This window comes from Chanodichthys erythropterus, chromosome 13, assembly GCF_024489055.1.
Source record: "Chanodichthys erythropterus isolate Z2021 chromosome 13, ASM2448905v1, whole genome shotgun sequence".
Lineage (NCBI taxonomy): Eukaryota > Metazoa > Chordata > Actinopteri > Cypriniformes > Xenocyprididae > Chanodichthys > Chanodichthys erythropterus.
Window position 1 is genome coordinate 52,670,513 of NC_090233.1, and position 25,057 is coordinate 52,695,569.

The following is a 25,057-nucleotide window of genomic DNA, read 5'->3' on the forward strand; positions in this document are numbered from 1 at the left end:
ACTGCAATACTTTACAAATATACACATCAGTTTGTTGATGGACATATATATGTAACAAATATCTCAGGAAAGGAGACATTAGACACAATTGCAGAGGTTTTATTAAGAAAATGAGTAGCGATCATTCAAAATTTTAAAATGAAATGCTAAAAACAGCAATGAACAGACAAGATAAGAGAATCACCAAATCAGCTCCAACAGAGAGGATTATACAAACAGCCTGAGTCTGTCCATTACTGTATTTATTATAATTAAAGCAGTTCATATATGGAAAAAAATAGAAAATTACATTGAACACTGTAGGCAAATATCCATAAAATCCATATAAATGAGAAAAAAAAAAAAAAATGTAAACTTGATGGCATCACTATTTCCTGAGAAGAATAACTTTGAAAAATCCACTGTAAGTTTTTGCTATTTTAAATATTATTGCAGATTCGCTCAAAACTCAGCAGTATTTTATTGTAATCTTGTAGGCATCTCTATTTCCTCTAGGTGCTGCGAGTTCTTCCTCCCTGCAATATAAATGCATTCATTGATCTCTCATATGTGTTTTTATCAAGACTGCAGATTGTTCCAGATCAGATGAGTGTGAATCATCAGATTGTGTGAAGCTCAAACTCACCAGCTCTTCTTGCACAGATGATCTGAAGAAGAATCACAGTAGGAGCAGCAAACACTGCGATCTCAACAATCATCACAATCACTGCAGGAAACACGTGTGGACAGATGAGAGAGAGGAAGAAGAGACTGAATCTCTGAAACTGTACATGACTGAAGTCAAGGGTATCAAACAATGAATGATTATTGACAAGCATTTACAGACTGACTGATAGTTTCAGTGTTATAAAGCTGTCGTCATAAATGAACTGCAAACAAAGACGTGTCGTACCTCTGAATAATAATCCAGCAGTCCTACTGACTTCAGTTGATGCTGTGACAGCTGGATCTGTGGATCACATCTGTTAGTTCAGTTCAAACACATAATGTAATATATAAACATCATCATCACATAATACTTGAGCTTCACAGAAATGATGAATATGTGACCCTGTGTGAACTTCACTGTTCCACAAGTCTATCAAAGACATTTCTTTTACAATCTGCTGTAGTCCAGAGCAGCTCTATATCAGTGTGACTCAGTTATGGTGCTGAAAGCTGCTCACACCAACATGGGATGACTATGTTTAATAAATGCTCACTATGATTTTAATCATTTAAGCTCAAAAGCACAATATATATGATGAAAGAGTATATTTACATTAGCTTTTATGTTGACTTCATGTTTGTGTGGAGAAAGTGAATGAATGAGCTCTACGAATTAAAAAAGGGTTGATAAGCTCTTTCTCAGTAATTGGCACTGTAAACACAGACATATCAGTGTCACCCTCAGACAGCCTTCAGATCAGTTACTGGAGATGATAAGAACCTCCTGTAAGTGAAAGTGACATGTGAAGGCCAAGTATGGTAACTCATACACTGAATGTAACCCATCCAAGTTTGTACACATTAGGAGTAGTGAAAACACACACACAGAGCACCCGGGGAGTGATTGGGGGTAAGGTGCCTTGCTCAAGGGCACCACAGTCATTCCTGCCGGTATTGAGAATCATATGAAAACAGTGAAAACAGACCAGACAAAATATTGTATATGGTCAAAATATCATATCTGTCCATTGAGTCATGCAATATAAACAGAGAGTCTGAGAAACTGAGTTAGGAAAGTTAGTTTCTCACCTGAATACTTGACAGTGTGTACTTGATTTGATGAAAGACAGTGATGATGTACCTTTAGTTTCTGGAGTCTTTATAGTTGAGGGATCCTGAGAGTTTGTGGTGTGGACTGGAATCACTGCTGTTGTCGAATCATCTTGATCTGTAAAGGATGAATGTTAGTTCAGATGCTTCATATTAGGGGTGTAGCAATATACCAGTATTGACGATAACCGTGATATTCAAAGCATGAAATATCGATATTGTGTTAATTTAGGGTGTGACAATATACCGGTATTGGCGATAACCACAATATTTAAAATGAATAGGACTCTTATGATATCATGACATGTAAATACCAAGCGGCAACCTCCAGTTTCTTGTGAAGCCAATACGGAAGTGACTTAAACTGCGATTCATCGACTGGCCACTAGGGACAGGCTGCAAAAGGGAGCAGAATCTCATTGAGCTCCATGTTAAAATAGCCAAGCAGAAAAAAACATGTTTACAGTATGGTTCAAATTGTGGTTTTGGTCTATACTGCTAATTTTACCCTTCATGACAGCTCTGAGGGGGGTGATTTTTTTTTTTATAACTCATCCGTTTAAATTATATTAAGCCTTAAAGTTCTGCATAATTAAGGGCGTTGTCACTTAATTAGCTGCTGTCTGTGATCTGTCATGTTACCTCAAAAGCTAATTTCAGCCGCTGAATTTGCCATCTCAGCCGTATTTGTGCTTTTTTCTGGATTATTTTATACAATATGATAAAATATGGCTTGCTGCATTATACTCGAGACAGATGTGCGTCTGAGAACATGTGCACGCATACGGAAGATAAACAGAACACACGTTGTTGGATCGTGGCATTAGCTATAAGTTTTGTTCCTGATTTATTACAATGACAATAGCAGGATGATATAAAACTCCGACAACACTGCTTGGATATTATAACTAAAACTGTTGCACTGCATTTGGACATGCTCATTTGTTTGAGAGAACATTTGAGAGATATACGTACATATACAGTTTTACATCAAACGATGCTCAGATTGCATCATTTCTTGAAGAACGATGATGGAGAGCAGATCATTCCGAAGAAATGTGATGCAAACAATGGATAAGATATCAATATTTCATGGATTTAATGCTTTCATGGACAAAAAGTGCTGTTTTTTGTTTTGTAATGGACATTTTACCCAAGTGCCATGGATTGGATTCATCTTGCGATCTCTATTTCATTATAAAGGTATGAAGTCCCATTTGATTTTTCGTGTTATTTGCACACCCCACACAAATTAATTACAGGTGTTGGAGCATCTATATCTTAAAAAAAAAAAAAACACTGTAGATTGACAGTAAAGCTTTAGAACTTTCTACTGATATAACTTGTTATCTTTATTAATATTTTAGATAGTATCTAAGATAGATAGCTCCTAGATAGCTAGATATAATAGCCTACTAATCATAAATGTTTTTATATGTAAATAACATTCAGAAACTGTATTTGAAACAAAATTAATAAGGATCAATAAATAAATACTGATACAAAAAAAAAACATAAGAAATTACATTTATTGATTATGACTGATTTTATTTGACATGCACAACACGGAGTGATGGGACTGATGCACACAGCGTTTAGCGGGTTTGTGTTGAAGTGTCTAACAAAGTAATCTTTTCACATAATGTTCTCTTTCTTAAAATGTAAGAGAGTGTAAATGTCACCAGCATCATATATGTGTAAAGAATGAGGTTTGTCAGGTAAAACAAGAGCTTATTGATGCAGTTCAGTGATGCAGTTTGCTATTTTATTCTAACCGTTACTCCTGATAGGAGGCTTCCGTAAATATTTAGTGCATACGTAGAGTTACGCTTCAACAAGTTTAATGGTGCAACTCAAAAATATTTAGTGGTGCGTAAGTTGTAACTTTGTGCCCATTTACGTCAAAACTAGGCTACGTTGTAACTTACGCAAAGCTGGTGCAACCGGCCCCAGAACTCTATGGGTGACGTCACGGACACTACGTCCATATTTTTTACAGTCTATGGTAAATACTCCAGCACCAGTACCTGGTTGACCTCTCAGGTGGCAGCAGGGGCGGCGCTAGGATGAATGTTAGTTCACATGATTCATACTGTAGAATAATACAATCATATTTTAATCATCTAACAGAGACTCTAACCTGAATACTTGACAGTGTATGTGACTGAGGTCTTGTTTTGATTTCTGAGAGTAAGCCGACATCTCCACTCTCTGTTGTCATCTTCCTTCAGGAGTGTTGTAATCAGATTGATGATACAGAGTCCTGAAGATGATATCTGATATCTGGAGTCTGTCGTCAGATTAACACCAGCCTGATTCACCCACAACAGATGAATTTCCTCAGAACGGACTGAACGATCACAAGATTCTCCATAATATGAATACAACTGACAGGAGAGAGTCACAGAGCGACCTGGACTGATCTCAGTCTGTGATGATGATGATGATGAAACTGAACACAAGACACAAATCACATTACAGATTTTAGTCTTTTAAAGAGTTTAAAGAGAGGCTTGGGACCTTTTTAAATTAACCACATAATCATAAAATTACCATGAAGAACATGCAGATAAACATGTGCATCAGTTCCTTGTTTTTGTTCATTCACAAATTGTCGGCAGATGTAAAATCCAGGATCTTCTTTTGTGACGTTCTTGATGTTCAGAGAGCAGTCAGACCCCAGACTCAGTCTCTCATGTCTCTCAGAGTCTTTCTTCTTTTTCCCTCCATTAATCAGTTCAACTGATCCTGAATGTCTGAATCTGTTATAGATCCATGTAGTTGATGGACAGTCAGAAAGAGCATTATTACAGGGCAGACGGACATCTTCACCAGAACTGATGAACACATGAGTCTCATTCACTCCACTGGTACCTGAAACACAAGTACATTTGAGTGATCATTATGTTATATATTAATAAATTAAAATATAAAACATATCAGCATAAAAAGCAGAAGATTCATACAGTCTTTTCCTCACTTAATGCAAACACACTCTCCAGAATAAACTGTTTTTCTTCATCAGAGAGCTGTTCAGATCACTCACACACTCTTAATATGAAGATAATGTTGATCATCAGATGTTTGAGTGTGACTCTATGTCCAGTATCAGGAATAATACACTGTATGTATCAATACACAACTCTGAGATCACAACTTGAATAAACTGATCATGTTCAAATGAACTCTTTCACAGACTAACTCCACTAAATGTCTTTAGAGAAAGTCCAGATTTCTTTACCTGTGAGAAGTGAGCAGAGAATGATCAGTCCCAGCAGACACAGATCACACTTATCAGACATTTTCTGTTTCTGTCAGTCTTCCTCTTCATTATACGCTCACAACTCTTTCTCTAAACATCATCAGCTCCTCCTGTGTTTGTTAACTTCCTCTGATCTGAGCGAATGAGTGTTTCAATCCGGCTACAGTTGATATATAGTGACGCTGTGCCAGTGCGTGATGGAGAAGTGTTGCTTCACAGCTCTCTTATTAATATCCACTCTAATTCTTTTGTGTTGATTTACAGTACACTTTTACTGTAATAGGAACTGTCCCTCAAGAGCATCTTATGGTGACGTGTTCAATAATAAGAGCTCAGGCAGTTTTTGTATCAGTTACCCTGCTACAGGGGTGACATTTATCATCCTGGCCATAAGAGGGCGATAGAAAGAGGAAAAGAAGGTTTCCTTTAAAAGAGAACAAAGGGGGGAATGTTTATGGAGTGTGTTTGGTGGGGTCAAAGAAGGCTGAACATCACCTTTTGTTTGGGGAGTTAAGTGAATTATATGAAATCCCAATGCACATATGAAAGACCTTTTGCATTATGAACTATATTTCCATTACTGCTGTTGCTTTCTAAAACTCTCTGATATTCCTTTCATACTTTATTCATTTTTGTTTGGTCTATTTGTGCTGTAGTGTTTGTATGATGATAATTTATCCCAGAGTCAAGATTTCTCACGATACTGAGATGGCTGATCGCTGTTCTACACTTCCGTAACTAAAATAGTGAATTAATTATAGCAGTTGTAGTGTTTCAGAGCTGTGAGCTCACTGTTGAGGTTTGGAAACATGTTCCTCTGAACTCAGTTTAACCACATCGAGCCGTGATCATGATGTCACTTCCTTTTCTTTCTTTAAGTGCTGCATGACATTCACCTCCATCTTTTCAGTTGCAGTTTTTCTCAATCGATTTGACACATTTCTCCAAACTCAGATCACTGTTCTCAAAACAGTTAACTCCGTCATCTGAACACTTTGTAATTGTCTTAAACAGATTGTAAGTTTTCAGTTATTTCACACAAATTGCAAATCATTTGAACCATTTTCTCAAAACACTACATACAAAAACTCTCAGATGTTTTCATAATAGTCCATACATCCAACCAAAACTTTAATATATCAGGAAAATTTGGCTTTACACAAATCACCATCATTTATGTACTATTTGTCCAAACACACAAAACTGGGATTTTGGATTCATCCTCCATATATATATATATATATATATAATTATTATTATTATTATTATTATTTTATTTTTTTTTTTTAATAAGAAATGGGTTTATTTATGAGAAATTCAAGATAAAATACTTTGGGATATGTTTGAATATACAAATAAACAAATTTTATAAATATCTCAGGAAAGGAGACATTAGACACAATTGCAGAGGTTTTATTAACAAAACGAGTAGCGATCATTAAAATTTTTAAAATAAAATGCTAAAAACAGCAATGAACAGACAAGATAAGAGAATCACCAAATCAGCTCCAACAGAGAGGATTATACAAACAGCCTGAGTCTGTCCATTACTGTATTTATTATAATTAAAGCAGTTTGTATATGAAAAAACTAGAAAATGACATTGAACACTGTAGGCAAATATCCATAAAATCCATATAAATGAAAAAAAAAAAAAAAAAAATGATGGCATCACTATTTCTTCAGGGTTTTTCATTTTTCTGATAAGAAGAAAATTTAAAAAAATGAACAATCCTCTATAAGTTTTTGCTATTTTAGATATTATTGCAGATTCGCTCAAAACTCAGCAGTATTTTATTGTAATCTTCTAGGCATCTCTATTTCCTCGAGGTGCTGCGAGTTCTTCCTCCCTGCAATATAAATGCATTCATTGATCTCTCATATGTGTTTTTATCATGACTGCAGATTGTTCCAGATCAGATGAGTGTGAATCATCAGATTGTGTGAAGCTCAAACTCACCAGCTCTTCTTGCACAGATGATCTGAAGAAGAATCACAGTTGGAGCAGCAAACACTGCGATCTCAACAATCATCAAAATCACTGCAGGAAACACGTGTGGACAGATGAGAGAGAGGAAGAAGAGACTGAATCTCTGAAACTGAACATGACTGAAGTCAAGGGTATCAAACAATGAAGGATTATTGACAAGCATTTACAGACTGACTGATAGTTTCAGTGTTATAAAGCTGTCGTCATAAATGAACTGCAAACAAAGACGTGTCGTACCTCTGAATAATAATCCAGCAGTCCTACTGACTTCAGTTGATGCTGTGACAGCTGGATCTGTGGATCACATCTGTTAGTTCAGTTCAAACACATAATGTAATATATAAACATCATCATCACATAATACTTGAGCTTCACAGAAATGATGAATATGTGACCCTGTGTGAACTTCACTGTTCCACAAGTCTATCCAAGACATTTCTTTTACAATCTGCTGTAGTCCAGAGCAGCTCTATATCAGTGTGACTCAGTTATGGTGCTGAAAGCTGCTCACACCAACATGGGATGACTATGTTTAATAAATGCTCACTATGATTTTAATCATTTAAGCTCAAAAGCACAATATATATGATGAAAGAGTATATTTACATTAGCTTTTATGTTGACTTCATGTTTGTGTGGAGAAAGTGAATGAATGAGCTCTACGAATTAAAAAAGGGTTGATAAGCTCTTTCTCAGTAATTGGCACTGTAAACACAGACATATCAGTGTCACCCTCAGACAGCCTTCAGATCAGTTACTGGAGATGATAAGAACCTCCTGTAAGTGAAAGTGACATGTGAAGGCCAAGTATGGTAACTCATACACTGAATGTAACCCATCCAAGTTTGTACACATTAGGAGTAGTGAAAACACACACACAGAGCACCCGGGGAGTGATTGGGGGTAAGGTGCCTTGCTCAAGGGCACCACAGTCATTCCTGCCGGTATTGAGAATCATATGAAAACAGTGAAAACAGACCAGACAAAATATTGTATATGGTCAAAATATCATATCTGTCCATTGAGTCATGCAATATAAACAGAGAGTCTGAGAAACTGAGTTAGGAAAGTTAGTTTCTCACCTGAATACTTGACAGTGTGTACTTGATTTGATGAAAGACAGTGATGATGTACCTTTAGTTTCTGGTGTCTTTATAGTTGAGGGATCCTGAGAGTTCGTGGTGTGGACTGGAATCACTGCTGTTGTCGAATCATCTTGATCTGTAAAGGATGAATGTTAGTTCAGATGCTTCATATTCAGATTGTATTTTCCAGTGAAAATTCTTATATTGGTCACACTTTCAAGACATAGAATCTGTGATTCTGTAGTTCAGTATCCACACCGGTGCGGTGACTGACAGCAAGCATTAGATTCATCTGCGCTGATGAGCTGTGCCGAGGCACAACGCACGTACAGAAAACTATTCCGCCTATGACTGCAATTGCATGTTTCAAACAAGAGATGGCGACAAAGAGGAAAAATCGCAGCTGAAAAAACGGAGAAAAAGAGAAAAAACTGCAGCTTTAAATAAAGGGTGATTCTTTTCATAAGTACTGCGTTTTCTTTACTCATCTTATTCAGCATGATGTGGCTATGCATGCAGTTATATGCCCTCAAATTTCAAAATACATGGGCATTTTTTGCCCCGACGAGTTTTTGTCATTATATCATATGATATGATGTAGTTGTATTACGATATCACACGAGCTAGAGTGCCGTTTTCCCCAAATCAGCACAAATGCAATGTTCATTTAACTTATTGTTAAATGAACAACGTGAGTTACATTTTAGACACAGTATTGTTAATATTGTTTATTTTTTTCTTTATTTCGCCAACGAAAATTTTAAAATGGTGTACAGCAGAACAGAGCCCCGTGCAACAGAAATGCTTTTATTATTCTGATTGAATCCGCGTTTAGAACGAATTAATCCGAGCTTCATTCCTGAATGAATCAGTCATTTGAACAAATCGGTTGAATGAATTACTCACTCACTCACTAAGACAGTGACTTGCTGCCACCTACTGGCAGTTTAGTTTAGTTTAATATTTAAGGTACATTTTAATTAAAAAGTTAAAAATAGAAAAAAAATCCATATTTAAATATTGAATTAAATTTATGTACACAAATTGTAAATGCTGTGTAAATATATTAATGCCACTTCTCATTCTGTGTCATCTCTGTATTGCAAAGATGGATTTTGTTGATAATGATTTAATTTGATTGTTAAGAGCCATAATGTATAGGCTACTATGCTAGTATTAATTTTTATTTCTTCAGGTCTTAAAAAGCCTTAAATTTGACTTTAAAAAATGTGCAGCAACCCTGAAAGAGAAAAACTAAATAAACAAAGTAAAAATTATTTAGACTGATAACATTTTTTCTCCCAAGCATTCTATGCTATCGATATTCTATAAATATCGCGATATATCGATATCGTGAATTCTTTTGGCCACAATAACCGTGGTGTAAAAAATCTAATATCATGACAGCCCTACTACATATGGTACAAAATGACAATTGTATTTTTTTTTTTTTTTTTTTTCAACTGCTTACTCACATTTTCAAAACTTTACCTCTTTTTTTCAAAACTTTAAACAAATCCAAGAATTGCACACACAAAATGCCTCACATCTCTTGCAAAATGAAGCACTGCATTCAAGATATCACAAACACATCTCAAAAGCAAACATTTATCTTAAGTTGCCGTAATATATTCTATTTTTGGATAAATCATATACACACAGTTATTCAAAATTTAAAACTCTTCTTTCATGAGCTTCTGTGTACAAGATTGAAAGTAATTGACAGAGAGATGTTGAACAATTCAGGATAAATCAAAAGCAAGATTGAAACCAAATGATTTTTTTTTACTGTATTGTAGTTGTGAATCCAGTATTACACAAAAGAAAAGAAATAAAAGAAATGCATCAACCATGTCTAGTTGGACAGAATCAATGTTTATGTTTGAAAAATACTTTGATACTTTGTGTTAGATTTTACATAGAGAATTGTGTGTTGTGCTTTTTGTGTTTTGCAAAAAGTGTTTTATGAAATTGAAAACGGAGTCAAAGGCTGAGAATTAGTGTATGGCTTTGCTGATTTTATTTGTGTGATTCTGGTGTTTGAGAGTCAGGTTTCAGAAATTGTGTGACAAGTAAGGATTTTGTGTGTAAGCAGTTGAAAAAAAAAACTGTAGTCAACATACAAGATAACTCTAGCATTATGCACAGTAAAACACTGATGTGAGAAAGACAGTGATGATGTACCTTTAGTTTCTGGTGTCTTTATAGTTGAGGGATCCTGAGAGTTTGTGGTGTGGACTGGAATCAGTGCTGTCGTTGAATCATCTTGATCTGTAAAGGATGAATGTTAGTTCACATGATTCATACTGTAGAATAATACAATCATATTTTAATAAGCTAACAGAGACTCTAACCTGAATACTTGACAGTGTATGTGACTGAGGTCTTGACTTGATTTCTGAGAGTAAGCCGACATCTCCACTCTCTGTTGTCATCTTCCTTCAGGAGTGTTGTAGTCAGAGTGATGATACAGAGTCCTGAAGATGATATCTGATATCTGGAGTCTGTCATCAGATCAACACCAGCCTGATTCACCCACAACAGCTGAATTCCCTCAGAACGGGCCCAATTATCACAAGATTCTCCATAATATGAATACAACTGACAGGAGAGAGTCACAGAGCGACCTGGACTGATCTCAGTCTGTGAGGATGATGATGATGATGATGATGATGATGATGATGATGATGATGATGATGATGAAACTAAACACAAGACACAAATCACATTACAGACTTTAGTCTATTAAAGAGTTTAAAGAGAGGATCGTGACCATTTTGAAATTAACCACATAATCATAAAATTACCATGAAGAACATGCAGATAAACATGTGCATCAGTTCCTTGTTTTTGTTCATTCACAAATTGTCGGCAGCTGTAAAATCCAGGATCTTCTTTTGTGACGTTCTTGATGTTCAGAGAGCAGTCAGACCCCAGACTCAGTCTCTCATGTCTCTCAGAGTCTTTCTTCTTTTTCCCTCCATTAATCAGTTCAACTGATCCTGAATGTCTGAATCTGTTATAGATCCATGTAGTTGATGGACAGTCAGAAAGAGCATTATTACAGGGCAGACGGACATCTTCACCAGAACTGATGAACACATGAGCATCATCCACTCCACTGGTACCTGAAACACAAGTACATTTGAGTGATCATTATGTTATATATTAATAAATTAAAATATAAAACATATCAGCATAAAAAGCAGAAGATTCATACAGTCTTTTCCTCACTTAATGCAAACACACTCTCCAGAATAAACTGTTTTTCTTCATCAGAGAGCTGTTCAGATCACTCACACACTCTTAATATGAAGATAATGTTGATCATCAGATGTTTGAGTGTGACTCTATGTCCAGTATCAGGAATAATACACTGTATGTATCAATACACAACTCTGAGATCACAACTTGAATAAACTGATCATGTTCAAATGAACTCTTTCCAGACTAACTCCACTAAATGTCTTTAGAGAAAGTACAGATTTCTTTACCTGTGAGAAGTGAACAGAGAATGATCAGTCCCAGCAGACACAGATCACACTTATCAGACATTTTCTGTTTCTGTCAGTCTTCCTCTTCATTATACGCTCACAACTCTTTCTCTAAACATCATCAGCTCCTCCTGTGTTTGTTAACTTCCTCTGATCTGAGCGAATGAGTGTTTCAATCCGGCTACAGTTGATATATAGTGACGCTGTGCCAGTGCATGATGGAGAAGTGTTGCTTCACAGCTCTCTTATTAATATCCACTCTAATTCTTTTGTGTTGATTTACAGTACACTTTTACTGTAATAGGAACTGTCCCTCAAGAGCATCTTATGGTGACGTGTTCAATAATAAGAGCTCAGGCAGTTTTTGTATCAGTTACCCTGTTACAGGGGTGACATTTATCATCCTGGCCATAAGAGGGCGATAGAAAGAGGAAAAGAAGGAAAGAGAAGAAAGGAGGGCATGTTAATGGAGTGTGTTTGGTGGGGTGAAAGAAGGCTGAACATCACCTTTTGTTTGGGGATTTAAGTGAATTATATTTCAAATGCTCAACTGAAATCCCAATGCACATTTGATGTATTCTTGACAAATGTTTATTTTATATTGTTTAGAAGCTCACAGAAGACCCTGTTATGAGGCTCTAAAAGAGAAAAAGGACTGTTTGTGCAAATATTTACTGCAATATTACCTGGTTTGGATTACACCAGTGGGATTTAGTGTCTATAGTGACTTTATAGTTTCATCGACTGCTGAGACATTTTCTGTTTGCACATCTACAGCATTCAGATAAGACCTTTTGCATTATGAACTATATTTCCATTACTGCTGTTGCTTTCTAAAACTCTTTGATATTCCTTTCATACTTTATTCATTTTTGTTTGGTCTATTTGTGCTGTAGTGTCTGTATGATGATAATTTATCCCAGAGTCAAGATTTCTCACGATACTGAGATGGCTGATCGCTGTTCTACACTTCCGTAACTAAAATAGTGAATTAATTATAGCAGTTGTAGTGTTTCAGAGCTGTGAGCTCACTGTTGAGGTTTGGAAACATGTTCCTCTGAACTCAGTTTAACCCCATCGAGCAGTGATCATCTCTGAACCCAGTTTAGACTGTTGATTCTGAATCATTCTGATGTCACTTCCTTTTCTTTCTTTAAGTGCTGCATGACATTCAACTCCATCTTTTCAGTTGCAGTTTTTCTCAATTGATTTGACACATTTCTCCAAACTCAGATCACTGTTCTCAAAACAGTTAACTCTGTCATCTAAACACTTTGTAATTGACTTAAACAGATTGCAAGTTTTCATTCATGCAAATCATTTGAACCATTTTCTCAAAACACTACATACAAAAACTCTCAGATGTTTTCATAATAGTTCATACATCCAACCAAAACTTCAATATATCAGGAAAAACAATCACAGCTATTTTTATTGGCTTTACACAAATCACAATCATTCATGCACCATTTGTCCAAACACAACAAACACAACTCTGGATTATCAATTGCACATGTTGTGTTTTCTATTAGCCCCAAACTGATATCTGCTCGATTAATAATACACACAACACAGGAAATGCAGCTTTCTGAAATGTTTACGCATTTATCACAATAGCATTATGTAATATAAAAGGGAAAGAATACATCGATCAAGAGAAGGGGAAAATAAAGAGGTGTAAGTGTAAATGTGATGGCGTGGGTAGAGGAAGTGATGTAATGAGAAGGAAAGAGTGGAACAGATAGAAAGAGATCATATATGAGTAGAGAGGAGGAAGTTAAAAAGGAGGATATGAGAAGAGCTGAGTACAGTGGAGGAGATTGATGTAGAGGAAAGAGCAAGAGGAGAAATTATAAGAAGATATTGTAGATATCTCTCATATACTGATTAAAACAAGCTAATATCAAGTATGGATATATAAATGTATACATATAAATATAAATATTTGGTTGTAAAAAAAAAATTAAAAAAAAAAAATTAAACACTGAAATATGTAACAACTAAAACTTGACTCATAAATATGCATTACATCTATTTTGAAAATATTTTTAAAAACCTTTTTTGAAGCTTTATCTTCTCAATGACCCATATAACAAAATCTGTTAGAAAAACATCAAATAAACGTGTATTTTTGTTAGTGTATTTGTACATCTCCAGCTGAAAGTGTTCCAAAATCTTTAGAGAATACACTTGCAGTTTTGATTTTAGTATTTTAATAAATGCATTACTAGAATCAGAATCACAACTTGTAAGTGTGATTAATTATTGATGTTATTTTATGAGTGTTCAAAATACATAGTTTTGTGTTTTAGCTATATTGTGTGTTTCCGGCTAACTCACATCGTCTTTCTGAAATACTTCTGCTAATCAGCTGTGGGCCACTATTACCTAAAATTGAGTCCATTAATGCAGATTGTCGTTCTTACTACTTTGAGTAATGATAAAGGATGGAGCGAGATTTGTTTTACAAACTTTAATGTTTCATCAGTCATTGACGTCAGAGCTCGGCTAATGTATGTGCTGTTATTGATACTGTTAATAATACAGTTCCCACATGTGCACTGCAATACATTACAAATATACACATCAGTTTGTTGATGGACATATATGTAACAAATATCTCAGGAAAGGAGACATTAGACACAATTGCAGAGGTTTTATTAAGAAAATGAGTAGCGATCATTCAAATTTTTTAAATAAAATGCTAAAAACAGCAATGAACAGACAAGATAAGAGAATCACCAAATCAGCTCCAACAGAGAGGATCATACAAACAGTCTGAGTCTGTCCATTACTGTATTTATTATAATTAAAGCAGTTCATATATGAAAAAAAAAAATAGAAAATGACATTTAACACAGTAGGCAAATATCCATAAAATCCATATAAATGAAAAAAAAAAATCTAAGCTTGATGGCATCACTATTTCTTCAGGGTTTTTTTCTGTTTTCTGAGAAGAAAATTAAAAAACGAACAATCCTCCATAAGTTTTTGCAATTTTAAATATTATTGCAGATTCGCTCAAAACTCAGCAGTATTTTATTGTAATCTTGTAGGCATCTCTATTTCCTCTAGGTGCTGCGAGTTCTTCCTACCTGCAATATAAATGCATTCATTGATCTCTCATATGTGTTTTTATCAAGACTGCAGATTGTTCCAGATCAGATGAGTGTGAATCATCAGATTGTGTGAAGCTCAAACTCACCAGCTCTTCTTGCACAGATGATCTGAAGAAGAATCACAGTAGGAGCAGCAAACACTGCGATCTCAACAATCATCACAATCACTGCAGGAAACACGTGTGGACAGATGAGAGAGAGGAAGAAGAGACTGAATCTCTGAAACTGTACATGACTGAAGTCAAGGGTATCAAACAATGAATGATTATTGACAAGCATTTACAGACTGACTGATAGTTTCAGTGTTATAAAGCTGTTGTCATAAATGAACTGCAAACAAAGACGTGTCGTACCTCTGAATAATAATCCAGCAGTCTTACTGACTTCAGTTGATGCTGTGACAGCTGGATCTGTGGATCACATCTGTTAGTTCAGTTCAAACACATAATGTAATATATAAACATCATCATCACATAATACTTGAGCTTCACAGAAATGATGAATATGTGACCCTGTGTGAACTTCACTGTTCCACAAGTCTATCCAAGACATTTCTTTTACAATCTGCTGTAGTCCAGAGCAGCTCTATATCAGTGTGACTCAGTTATGGTGCTGAAAGCTGCTCACACTAACATGGGATGACTTGTATGTTCATGAAATGCTCACTATGATTTTAATAATTTAATCTCAAAAGCAAAATATATATGATGAAAGAGTATACAGTGCCCTCCACTAATATTGGCACCCTTATTATTGCAACATCCGTTTGCCAAGATAACAGCTCTGAGTCTTCACCTATAATGCCTGATGAGTTTGGAGAACACCTGACAAGAGATCAGAGACCATTCCTTCATGAATCTCTCCAGATCCTTCAGATTCCAGCTCCATGCTGGTGCTTCTTCTCTTCAGTTCATTCCGCTCATTTTCTTTAGGGTTCAGGTCAGGGGACTGGGATGGTCATGGCAGAAGCTTCATTTTGTGCTCAGTGACACATTTTTGTGTTGATTTTGATGTTTGTTTTGGATCGTTGTCCTGATGGAAGATCCAACCACGGCCCATTATAAGATTTCTAGCAGAAGCGGTCAGGTTTTGATTTTTTATCTGTTGGTATTTGATAGAATCCATGATGCCATGTATCTGAACAAGATGTCCAGGACCTCCAGCAGAAAAATAGGCCCACAACATTAAAGATCCAGCAGTATATTTAACCGTGGGCATGGGGTACTTTTTATCCTTGTGTGCACCAAACCCATCTGGTGGGTTTGCTGCCAAAAAGTTCTTTTTTTTTTTAGTTTCATCTGACCATAGAAGCTCGTCCCGTTTGAAGATCCAGTCATGTCTGACAACTGAATATGCTGGAGATTGTTTCTGGATGAGAGCAGAGGATTTTTCTTGAAATCCTCCCAAACAACTTGTGGGGATGTAGGTGCTGTTTGATCATTTTTTTTTTTTAGGCTTTCTGAGACTCAAGACTCAACTAATCTCTGCAATTCTCCAGCTGTGATCCTTGGGGAGTCTTTGGCCACTCAAACTTTCCTCCTCACCTCGCATTAGGACGATTTAGACACATGTCCTCTTCCAGGCAGATTTGTAACATCTTTAGTTGATTGGAACTTCTTAATTATTGCCCTGATGGTGGAAACGGGGATTTTCAATGCTTTAGCCATTTTCTTACAGCCACTTTCTATTTTGTGAAGCTCAACAATCTTTTTCTGCACATCAGAACTATATTCTTTGGTTTTACTCATTGTGATGAATGATTACGGGAATTTGGCCTTTGCGTTTCCTCATGTTTGTACTCCTGTGGAACAGGAAGTCATGACTGGACAATTTCATGTTCATGATCACCCTAGTGTGCTAAAAATGTAAATATGAATGTGAATATACTTCAGAAATATTTTACTCATAAAAAAATTCTAGGGATGCCAATAATTGTGGCCAATATGTATTGGAGAAAAACATTTATTTCATAATGTGATTTTTCCCCCACTTTCAATTGTTGAACTTAAATGAAAGTTTAGAATTTTATGATTTTTTTTAATAAAAGATCAAAAGGATAAACAATGCAGATTTATTTTCACATCCACCTTAGCTCATATTTACTAAGAGTGCCAATATTAGTGGAGATCACTGTTTACATTAGCTTTTATGTTGACTTCATGTTTGTGTGGGGAAAGTGAATGAATGAGCTCTACAAATTCAATAAGGTTTGATAAGCTCTTTCTCAGTAATTGGCACTGCAAACACTGACATATCAGTGTCACCCTCACCCTCAGAGATGATAAGAACCTCCTGTAAGTGAAAGTGACATTTGAAGGCCAAATATGGTAACTCATACTCTGAATTTGTCCTCTGCATTTAACCCATAACCCATTTACTTGAGTAGTTTTTTTAGAAAATGTGTACTTTTTGGAGTAGATTTAAATGTGGGTACTTTAACTTGAGTACATTTGTAATGAAAAATTTGTACTTTTACTTTGCTACGTTGGGTGACGTTCCTCTCGTTACTTTATTTTAATGCAATACTGTAAATGCGTAGTTTATTCCAAGCACGCTGTCTCTTTTTTCATGAACGATGCCCCATTCACAAATGAATCGCTCTTTTGAGTCGATTCTGTTCAAAGACTTGATCAAACAAATTGACAAAACTGTCTAAATTGGTTCGTGAATCAGTTTGAATGATTTGTTCAGTTCCTGCACACACTGAATCATCTGAAGCGGTTTCTCACTCGAGTGTTGGATGAAATGGCAGTGGATCTCCAGTCAGTTAAAAGCAAATCTGAAAATGCATCCTTTTGTTTGCCAGCGCTGAAGATCTTTATTACTTGAACTGCGTATGCTGTCTGTGAACAATTCCACACAGGTATCAATTTCATTTGATTTCAACTCATACAGCCAATAGCCGACATTTTACAACCAAACAGATTATTACGCCACGATAACAAAGTGAAGCATTTCTTTACCCTTTTTATGGACATATATCTTAATTTATACATTAAATAAGCTCCCATTGTTCAGAGAGTATGAAATGGTAATTTGTGGATAGTCTATTGCGCAGCGCCGGTGACCTGTTTGTCTTGAAAATTAACGCCTTTGCTTTGACACAGTTAATCAGTTTACACGCGCCTGCAGAAATATACATTTGAGTACATTTTGAAAAACAGACAGAAGAAGATCCGTCAATGTGCATTTGTTCATTGTTCATTGATCATTGTTTGTGTGATGTTCATGAGCGCGAGCACATGTAAAGAGTTCCCTTTCATGGGAACATCGATGCTGCGTTGACGCTTTGGGAACGCCTCTGCGTGATACATCTTGAAGCACTCGTGAAAACGAACCAATAGTGTGACGGGACGTCAGAGCAGGTGACGTCACGGAACAGGGGCCTCGTTTATAAAACTTTGCGTAGATTTTATCCTAAAAGTGTATGTACGCCCAAAAGCTAGATTCTGCGTACACACAAAAAAAATCAGATTTATAAAACCATGCGTACACCAGAACCTGTGCTATAAAATCCTTTTATAAATCCCAGTCAACGGAAGATTGTGCATACGTGCATCTCCACCCTGTCTCCTCCCCGAAATCACCATATATGGAGCTTATGACACCTAGTTTTACTATGCATAACCTAATCTGCATATCATTTCCATACATATTCCCATCCACATGACACCATGGTTAACGCCATCAAAGGTACAAGACAATGGAAAATATTAGTAATGGACTATAAATGCCATTTGTGCCACACATTATATTGATAAAGATCATCCAATATCCTCTTTATGTTTTAGAATAAATATATCAAAATATCCATAAAAACAAAATTGTATAAAATACTTAAGATAAAGGTTTTAGAATAGAGCTGATTCATTCATTTCCACTGGCCAAATAGTATTTTAATAGTTTTAAACAATTTGAATCAAATTTATGCAGTTTTGCTGATAAGGTGAACATATCTTTTAGGAAGTTTATAGGCTATTTTTAGTGGAAACAGATAGGCCTACTTATTTATTGCATTGTAATCGTCTGTCTCGGCGCATCACTGACAAAGTATTTTAAAAAGAAAACATGCAAATCTTACTGTTTTCATGTTACTTCAAATGGTAATTGTTTGAAGATCCTTAACACGACATCAATACTGGTGGCTTTACGAAGTTCCTGGATCGTTTCAAATGTCGCCTCACCACTCTCATCAATCTCCCCCAGCAGGTCAGCCTGATAAGTTTGCAGGATGGACATTGTATGTAAACATGCTGCAGCCTGACCTGCTGAGGCATAAGCTTTGCCCACCAGCGCTGACGTTGTTCTTACTGGTCTGGTGGGCAGCGTTGGGGATTTAAGGGACGATGCTGACTCGGGCGAGAGATAGCTTGCGAGTGTCTCCTCAACCCGAGGCATCGTCCCTGAAAATGCGTAAATGTAAATACCTTCTGCAGCTGCGGTTATACAATAAGCTATTATCATTGGACCTATTCAAACTGGACAACGGACCGTTCGACCACCAAATCCAGCAGTGTCTTCCATAATATCCAAGTTAAGTGTGCATCACTGATCATCGTTCTCGCTAAAATATTTTGTCATAACATCTGCAGTGTAGTTTAACCAGCAGGGCCTGGCGCTCCCTCAGGCAGCGGCAGGTCGCAGCGCCACTTCCGGTGGCATCGGCAGCTGCCACGGATTTCTTCTGGCAGCTGCCTGGATTCGTGGCAGCTGCCGCGGATACTTCTGGCAGCTGCCAGTGTTTGTGGCAGCTGCCGCGGATTCTTCTGGCAGCTGCCATGGTCTTTCTCGGAGTTTGTCGCTGTTTGAGATGTTCTCAGTGGCGTGCGGTGGTATTTTAAAATTTATGATGCAAAGTTCCCACAATTGTATTATTATTATTATTATACATTTTTATGTATCAGCATGCCAGAGTTTGTGCTAGCAGTCACGATCGTTTGTCGCCGTTTCTGGCTGCAAACTACAAAACAGGCTGAGAAAATAATCGATTTAAAAAACTCAAGTATTAAAAAATGTGATATTAAAAATTTAAGTCACTATAGTTTTAATAAAGTAACTTTGTCCAACAGCGACACCCGCTGGTAAAGTTAAAAAGAACAGTACATATTTGTATTTTTTCGGCCTTTTGTTATTAATCTGGAATAAATGTAAAAATACATAAAAACACTAACACTTAACAAACACTTATTGGTTTTGATAAACAGAATATTACATAGTGTAAAAATACAAAATATAACTGTATTTGGCCTTTTATATGTAATGTTTATTTAACCAGGAAAAAGTGACAACAGTAAGGGTAACAGGGACGTGAATTAAAATAATAATAATTATATTATATATTATATTATATATATATAGGAACAGTTTTTAATCAGAGAATAGCATCAAGTCAGTTAAACTCCTGGAGTACTGATCTGGTCATTTAGCAGAGGGGGTTGTTAATCAGTTTCAGCTGCTTTGGTGTTAATGAAATTAACAACAGGTGCACTTAGATGGGCAACAATGAGATGACCCCCAAAATGGTTTTACAGGTGGAGGCCACTGACATTTTTTTCCCTATTCATCTTTTCTGACTGTTTTTCACTAGTTTTTGTCAGGGTCAGTGTCTCTACTGGTAGCATGAGGTGATACCTGGACCCTACAGAGGTTTAACAGGCAGTCCAGCTCCTCCAGGATGGCACATCAATATGTGCTATAGTCAGAAGGTTTGCTGTGTCTCCCAGCACAGTCTTAAGAGCATGGAGGAGATTCCACGAGTAAGGCAGTTAGGAGAGCTGGACAGGGGCGTGGAAGGTCCTTAACCCATCAGAAGGACCAGTATCTGCTCCTTTGTGCAAGAAGGAACAGGATGAGCACTGCCAGAGCCCTACAAAACGACCTCCAGCAGGCCGCTGGTGTGAATGTCTGAAGTCTGTTTCTGACCAAACAATCAGAAACAGACTTCATGAGGGTGGCTTGAGAGATCTGACGTCCTCTAGTGGGCCCTGTGCTCAGAATTGTCAGGTCCACAACTGGCGCCCTGTGCTTTTCACAGATGAGAGCAGGTTCACCCTGAGCACATGTGACAGACGTGAAAGGGTCTGGAGAAGCCGTGGAGAACATTATGCTGCCTGTAATATAGTTCAGCATGACCGGTATGGTGGTGGGTTAGTGATGGTCTGGGGAGGCATATCCATGGAAGGATGCACAGACCTCTACAGGCTAATGGCACCCTGACTGCCATCAGGTACCAGGATGAAATCCTTGGACCCACTGTCAGACCATACACTGGTGCAGTGGGTCCTGGGTTCCTCCTGGTGCACGACATTGCCCGGCCTCATGTGGTGAGAGTATGCAGGCAGTTTCTAGAGGATGAAGGAATTGATACCATTGATACCCCCACGCTCACCTGACCTAAATCCAATATAACACCTCTGGGACATTATGTTTGGGTCCGTCCGACACCACCAGGTTCCACCTCAAACTGTCCAGGATCTCAGTGATACCCTGGTCCAGATCTGGGAGGAAATACCCCAGGACACCATCCATCATCTCATTACAAGCATGCTCCGATGTTGTCAGGCATGCATACAAGCACGGGGGGGCCATACAAACTACCGAGTACCATTTTGAGTTGCTGCAATGAAATTTCAGCAAAATGGACAAGCCTGCCACATAATTTTTTCACTTTGATTTCTAGGGTGTCTTTGAATTCAGTGCTCTGTAGGTTGATAATTTTCATTTCCATCAAACGATGTGGCATCCTTTAGTTCCTAACACATTACCCATTCCATGTCAGTATAGAGATCCAGCATATATATATATATATATATATATATACACACACACATATACACACATATATATATATATGTCACGGTTCGCAGATCCACTGTGTCATTCTGTTGTCTGTGTGTGGGTTGTGGGGTGTGTCACCTGATTGTTCTGTGTGGGCGTCGCCGCTGATTACTGATCAGCGGCAGCTGTGGGTTATTAGATCTTGCCTATTTAACGCCTTGTCTTTCGTCTCATGTTTGTCAGATCGTTGTTTTGGAGTCCTGGTGTTGTCTCGTGTTACCGTGTTTCTTGTTTCCTGGAGTTGGAGTTTTCGTTGCTGTTTCCTGTCTGTTCCCCTGGATACTCGTTCTGGATTTACCTTGCTCATCTCATCTCACGGATTCTCACCACGGAGCACCACTCACCACGGACACCAGCGCCCATCCAGTCCCTGTGTTACCATCTCTCCTGCTGTCTGTGTTGTGACTATACTGTGTGTATATATCTGACTAACCTGGCGTGAAGCACTATTAAAGTGATTAACTTGCTATTGCATCCAGTCTTCTTTTCACGTGACAATATATATATATATACGAACTCTGGCAACTGATACATAAATATGTATAATAATAATAAATAATAATACACCTGTGGGATATTATTAGTTTAAAATACCACCGCACGCCACTGAGAACAGACTGCGGTCAAGCCAGCCGCCATCCAGAAATGAGCGGTCAATCTAGCCGCCCCTATATTTCGCGGTCCGCGCATACACTTGCTATTACGGTAAGACTGTCTGTGAACGAACTGAAGGTGATTTCACATTCATTCATTTATTCAGTCAGTCAATCTGTATGAATGAATAAAAATAACTAAAAAAAATATTTCACAGCTCAATTTCACCTGAAAATGATAGTACACCTCAAAGCCTGACATTGTGTGCTGCTGAATTCCAAAACTAAAACCCTCCAATACTCGTACGCTGTTTTGTCTATACAAACAGCAAACAGCAGCAACATCGTGAAACTCCTAGAAAGACCGTGGCAGCTGCCTGAAGAAATCCGCAGAGTTGGTGGCAGCTGCCACGGATTTTTTCTGGCAGCTGCCAGAGTTGGTGGCAGCTGCCAGAAGAAATCCGTGGCAGCTGCCGATGCCACCGGAAGTGGCGCTGTGACCTGCCGCTGCCAGGATATGCGCTTGCTCTCTCTCAGTTTAACACTCTGAGGTCTGAAAACGCGCCGGCGCGTTTTGCAGGGTTTTTTTTTCACATTGCAGCAAAACAGACTTAAAATACTCCGTCATTTTTTGTCATAGAGACATAAGTAATATATCAATTGAAACTATAGAATATCTTCTTTTATTTGTATACACTCAAAGTAAAAACACGTTGTGCTTTTTGTAAAATAAAGAAAACTAACATGATGCGTGATTTCTCCTCTCCCTCTGAACGAAGTCCAATCTGATAGTTCTCAGAAAATGAACTGTAACTTAAGCCGAGTTCAGACTGCACGATTTTAGCCCCGATTTTGGCTCGCCGACAGGTTTTGAGAAATCGCCGACAAATGCCCGAAATCACAGGCAAATCGGTGCTCGTTCACGCAGTGTGACAATCACGCAGTGTGAATGAGCAAAGACGCGATATGAGAGAATCGCCGACGAGTCGCCGACACCCGTGAGATATTTGGCATGCTAAATATCTGAACCTGTCGGCGATTCAAAATCATGCTGTGTGAAAAGTGTTCTGACTGAAAACTACATCGGCGATGACCGACAGCCAATGAGAGAGCAAGATACAGAACAGCGGGGAGTTCGGGGAGGAGTTATAGACCAAAATATCAGCAAGCATGTCTTCGTTTCAGATAAACATTACAATTATATCAAACAAAAGCAAAGCACAAACATTTGCTTGACCATCCGCAACAGCAGCACATTGAAAAGTTATTTATTTAGTTCCAACTGTCTTTGCAGAACACACAATCCACAGTCTCCCCAAACATTTCCTTCTCCATATTCTTCTTTTATTTATGTTGTTTTCGCTGCAAATCAGCGCACAGGCAATTCATATTTCAAGCTTCTTGCGGACTACTATTTTTAATAATAATCCCACCGTGTGTCTCAATCAGCTCCCTAGTTCAGTAGTCAGGGCACTGATGAGGGTATCAGCCACATTCACTTTCATTATATACTGATTCACGAGCTAGGGAGCTAGGGAGCTGATTGAAACGCAGGGCCAGTCTCACATGAGAACTCCGGTCTTGAACGCGTGATATCGCGTTGTTTCCTTGTCACGTCTCGCGTGTGTTTGGTTGTGAAACGTAGTTTGCGTGCCAGGCAGTGTTGTCGGCGATTCTTCCTATTGTAAAGTCACGCAGTGTAAAAAACCTTCTATCGCCGATCCATCGTGCAGTTTGAACACAGCAGCGACTGAATGCTGGCCAAGATAGTCATGCAGTGTGAAAAGAACAGTGACCCGACTACTTTGAAAATCGTGCAGTCTGAACTCGGCTTTAGTGAATACTAATCACAGAAAAATTAAACTTATGTCTAAAAAAACGTTAAGATGTCAGGTTTTAAATCATGTAAGTCAAATCGAAAACAAACCTTCTGTGTTTATGTAATCTGTATGAAAAGAGAGCCATGTCAGAAGTCCGTGATTCAGCTCATTACCTGCTAATGCGGCCATGCCCACGGAGCCAGCGCTATTCAGAGGCAAATTCAGAGGCAATACATGCATTCATCGTCTCAATCGTGTATTTATTGTCTTGAAAAGTGTTTATCTGGATGTAAAATTCATGGTTAGGGAGCTCTAGAAGACATGCAGTTAGTTCCTGTTTACTTTTCTTCTACAGATGAATTTTAGATGAGTTTTTGTTTCTTTAGCGCCCTCCGGCTGCAGTATGAATTGGAAACTCCATTCATGGAATAGCCTCTTCTTCTTTTAGATGAATTTGTGGACTAAAAATGCACAGAGCGCCCTCCGACTTCAAGGATGAATTGAAAACACCAGCGCTCATAGTAATGACAATGAATATTAAATATATATATCTCCTCTGTATAGAAAATTGACAAACATATGAGAATCCAATATTTCTCCAAATGTGCATGCTTTTAAACTAAAAGCCTATATTCAGACTCTTTGCATCACAGAAATACATTATATTTTAAAGTATAATATAAAACCATTACTTTATATTGTAATAATATTTTTCTGTATGTTTCATATATCATAATGAGCTTGAGACATCACAGAAGGTTTTTTTCACAGCCTACCTGACTGAAATGCCTCATTAATATGCAAGTCATTTCAGCTCATTACTATCCAATTCTTTTGTCTTCTCAGGTGAGAATGGCCCATTTTCAGTGGTGATTCACGCCTCCTCGCATACTGTGTTTCTTGGCAAAAAGTGTCTTACAAAAACTAAATCAATATATTGTTTTATATGAAGGAGTAAGCAGCATAATTTTTACATAATTTTGAAGCAAAAACTCTAATTTACAACCTCCAATACCCAGAAGTCTTGTAAACACAGATTTACTATACTTTTTTTGCCCTTATTTCAGTGACTTAAGTTTTTTGTTTTTTCAATAACCAC

At 37.4% G+C, this 25,057-nt stretch overlaps 2 protein-coding genes across 2 annotated transcripts; both read right to left on the reverse strand.

Annotated features, from left to right (window-relative positions):
* Positions 1-459: 459 nt before the first annotated feature.
* Positions 460-5,133, reverse strand: LOC137035026 (uncharacterized). Its single transcript, XM_067408272.1, has 6 exons — positions 5,000-5,133; positions 4,312-4,632; positions 3,899-4,210; positions 1,790-1,876; positions 626-706; positions 460-515 (listed from the first exon to the last, which is right to left on the reverse strand). Exons 1-6 carry the CDS (start codon positions 5,058-5,060, stop codon positions 460-462), a joined length of 918 nt encoding a protein of 305 aa, XP_067264373.1. The 5' UTR covers positions 5,061-5,133.
* Positions 5,134-6,733: 1,600 nt separating this feature from the next.
* LOC137035027 (uncharacterized) lies at positions 6,734-11,650 on the reverse strand. Its single transcript, XM_067408273.1, has 7 exons — positions 11,590-11,650; positions 10,903-11,223; positions 10,450-10,752; positions 10,280-10,366; positions 8,145-8,231; positions 6,981-7,061; positions 6,734-6,870 (listed from the first exon to the last, which is right to left on the reverse strand). Exons 1-7 carry the CDS (start codon positions 11,648-11,650, stop codon positions 6,815-6,817), a joined length of 996 nt encoding a protein of 331 aa, XP_067264374.1. The 3' UTR covers positions 6,734-6,814.
* Positions 11,651-25,057: the final 13,407 nt, after the last annotated feature.

What these genes read in the sequence shown, in the direction of transcription:
- LOC137035026 (XM_067408272.1), bottom strand. Translation starts at nt 5,060, where the DNA reads ATGTCTGATAAGTGTGATCTGTGTCTGCTGGGACTGATCATTCTCTGC. An exon ending in ATACACTGTCAAGTATTCAG is followed by an intron (nt 1,877 to 3,898) that starts GTTAGAGTCTCT and finishes CATCCTTTACAG; the next exon opens with ATCAAGATGATTCGACAACA. An exon ending in AAAGACTCCAGAAACTAAAG is followed by an intron (nt 707 to 1,789) that starts GTACATCATCAC and finishes TGTTTCCTGCAG; the next exon opens with TGATTGTGATGATTGTTGAG.
- LOC137035027 (XM_067408273.1), bottom strand. Translation starts at nt 11,650, where the DNA reads ATGTCTGATAAGTGTGATCTGTGTCTGCTGGGACTGATCATTCTCTGT. An exon ending in TTATCTGCATGTTCTTCATG is followed by an intron (nt 10,753 to 10,902) that starts GTAATTTTATGA and finishes CATCATCATCAT; the next exon opens with CATCATCCTCACAGACTGAG. An exon ending in ATACACTGTCAAGTATTCAG is followed by an intron (nt 10,367 to 10,449) that starts GTTAGAGTCTCT and finishes CATCCTTTACAG; the next exon opens with ATCAAGATGATTCAACGACA.